The sequence below is a fragment of the Sinocyclocheilus anshuiensis genome, unplaced genomic scaffold (assembly GCF_001515605.1).
Source record: "Sinocyclocheilus anshuiensis isolate Anshui unplaced genomic scaffold, SAMN03320099.WGS_v1.1 scaffold1136, whole genome shotgun sequence".
Lineage (NCBI taxonomy): Eukaryota > Metazoa > Chordata > Actinopteri > Cypriniformes > Cyprinidae > Sinocyclocheilus > Sinocyclocheilus anshuiensis.
Window position 1 is genome coordinate 395603 of NW_015548521.1, and position 2536 is coordinate 398138.

Below are 2536 nucleotides of genomic sequence, written 5' to 3' on the forward strand. Positions count from 1 at the left end.
CTGATCCAGAGCCAGCTTCCGTTACACCAGTGCTTTCTGTGGTATGTGTGTGTGTAAAATGAGACAAAATGAACTCAGTATGAGGCTTTATTTCAAAATCAAACTGGAAGAAATGTAAATGTAGACAAAAAAGATGTTAAAGAAGACTCACACGTGAGCTCTGTTCCAAAACCTAGTGAGCTGCCTTGATTGGTGCCTACTTAGGCAACTGCACTATAAACAGTATTCTAACTGTTACGGAATCTAAGAAGTCTCAGGCAGAATCTGCAAAATGGTCAAATGTGGTATTTTAGAATACAACACGCTTGTTGAAAGCATATAGAAAATGAGCAACAATTTTAAAATTTACACACACACACACACACAGCGCTCTCACAGGATACTAAATGCGACTGAATCCAAAAGAGACTGACATTCACATGTCTTAAACCACTCTAATAATCATAAAATGTGCAGAAACATTGGCGACAATAGTGAATTTCCAATAAGAATGAATATAATATACTGCATGCAAGTGTTAGTTGACATCTGTATATCATTTTGGTAGACCTACACAGCAAATGTGTTTGGGGAAAAAAAACTAAAAAAACACCCCTAGATTTATTTTTCCAATATTTAAAGGTCACATTTTTCATATTTAAAGGTGTAAACGAAATTATTTTGAAAATATATATATATATATTTTGAAAATTTTATTTCAACTTAAGTTCAGTTACTGCCTTAAATTTTTAAGTGCAATCGAATTGGCTGCGCAAATAATTTCAAATTGCATTATATTAAACTGACTAGAAAAACTGAGTTGAATCTTGTGTAACTTGAAAAATTAAGTTGATGAGTTAAAGTAATGGAAAAACATGCTGACGCAATTTACTGATTTTATCATTTTTTTACAGTGCGGTGCAACTTATATTAATTAACCATATGTTTGAAATACATTTTGGCTAGACATTTTTTTCACCGAACACAGTGCATTGTATTAACTGTGATTTTTCCTGTTTTTTTAGAAGGTGTCGTCATTTTTTTTTTTTTTCAGAAGCACCTGAATAGGTTTTGGAACAGATCTGTTGTTTACTATCCTCAGGACCTGGTGGAGTCTCTCATTTGAGGTTCATAGCCAGACAACACACATCTAAAATGAACTTCAGCAGCGGTATAAGTCAATGTTACAGACCAGGTGGATAATTCTAGAGGCAGCCATTAATCTGATCATCAGATTTTTTACAATATCAGTCAAGACACACACTAAACTACTGCCCACAGACAAAAATTAATGTTAAAACAAAAAATGTTAAATTAGAAACATAAGATTTAAACAAGTCTAATACTGTTAATAAACTCTTTTTACAAATGTCTAAGGATGCACACTCTGATGAACATCACAGATGTGACCCAGGCTGCTGATAGGTCACCTTGTCATCTTGTTGTTTCCTCGCCTCTCTGAAAAAAACAAAAAGAAAACATAACCATTATTAATATGAATAATCATCAAACATCAGACTTCCAAATGCTGAAATTGCATGTTTGCGTGCATACACACACACACACACACACACACACACGTTTACTTAGCTATCTACAGTGGGTACGGAAAGTATTCAGACCCCCTTCAATTTTTCACTCTTTGTTATATTGCAGCCATTTACACACACACACACACACACACAAACACACACACACGTTTACTTAGCTATCTATATGGGGACATTACATTGACTTCTATTGTTTTTATATAAAGATAAATATAGATTTTAGAAGCAAATCCTAACCCACACCCTAACCATACCCCTCGCAGAAAACTTTCTGCATTTTTTTAATAAAAAAAAAACAACTTTAATTTATTTTTATACCCGTTTTACAAAGGGAGGTTTTTGGAGGTTTTGTCAAGTTTAGCTCACTTTTGGGTATACAAATGTGACCCTGGAGCACAAAGTACAGAAAGTCCTGGCTCTTTGGAGCTGTCCGCACCATTATGTTCAGAAACATCCTCAAGGCGTTTTCTATATGGCATTCCAAGAGCTCATTAAGACTGTCATCTTTTTCTTGCATGTATAAATCACAGCCCAACAGACCACGGTATGAGAAGTAGTTTGAAAGCAGGTCGGTGTCTTTTATATGTACATCTGGAGCACACTAGCATACAGACAGGCAGCTTCAAACCAAACACAAAAGGACCAAAATACAGTAATGAATCTAGCAACTAAACTTCAGGTGCTAAAGAACCGATTTATCCATTTAGAAACAATTCTTTTAGATATGAGCGATTTGTCTTTCTTACCCAAGCCCAAATATTTAGCGTGAATTTGGCAGCACTATATAAACTAATTTCCATGAGCCTTCATGATTATAAGATACAGTAAATGTTCAGTGGGCAAAAGTGTTTAGCGATAACCATCTGTCCTGTACGGGGCCCGGCTCTGACTTTGATGTGTGATAGGACCAGAATGAGGAAGCGTAATAGCACATCAGAGAGAGAGAGTGTGTGTGTGTGTGTGTGTGTGTGTGTGTCTCTGTGTTAATGACTTTGCAATGGGAGCGA

At 35.6% G+C, this 2536-nt stretch overlaps 1 protein-coding gene across 1 annotated transcript in view; it reads right to left on the reverse strand.

Moving 5' to 3' along the window:
- Positions 1-787: 787 nt before the first annotated feature.
- The window catches only part of LOC107656804 (sushi domain-containing protein 2-like), a 25781-nt gene continuing 24032 nt past the window's right edge, over positions 788-2536 (reverse strand). The window contains exon 15 of the mRNA XM_016444751.1: positions 788-1437. Coding sequence (XP_016300237.1) covers positions 1377-1437 — 61 coding nt within the window. The 3' untranslated portion in view covers positions 788-1376. The remainder of the gene's footprint in view (positions 1438-2536) is intronic.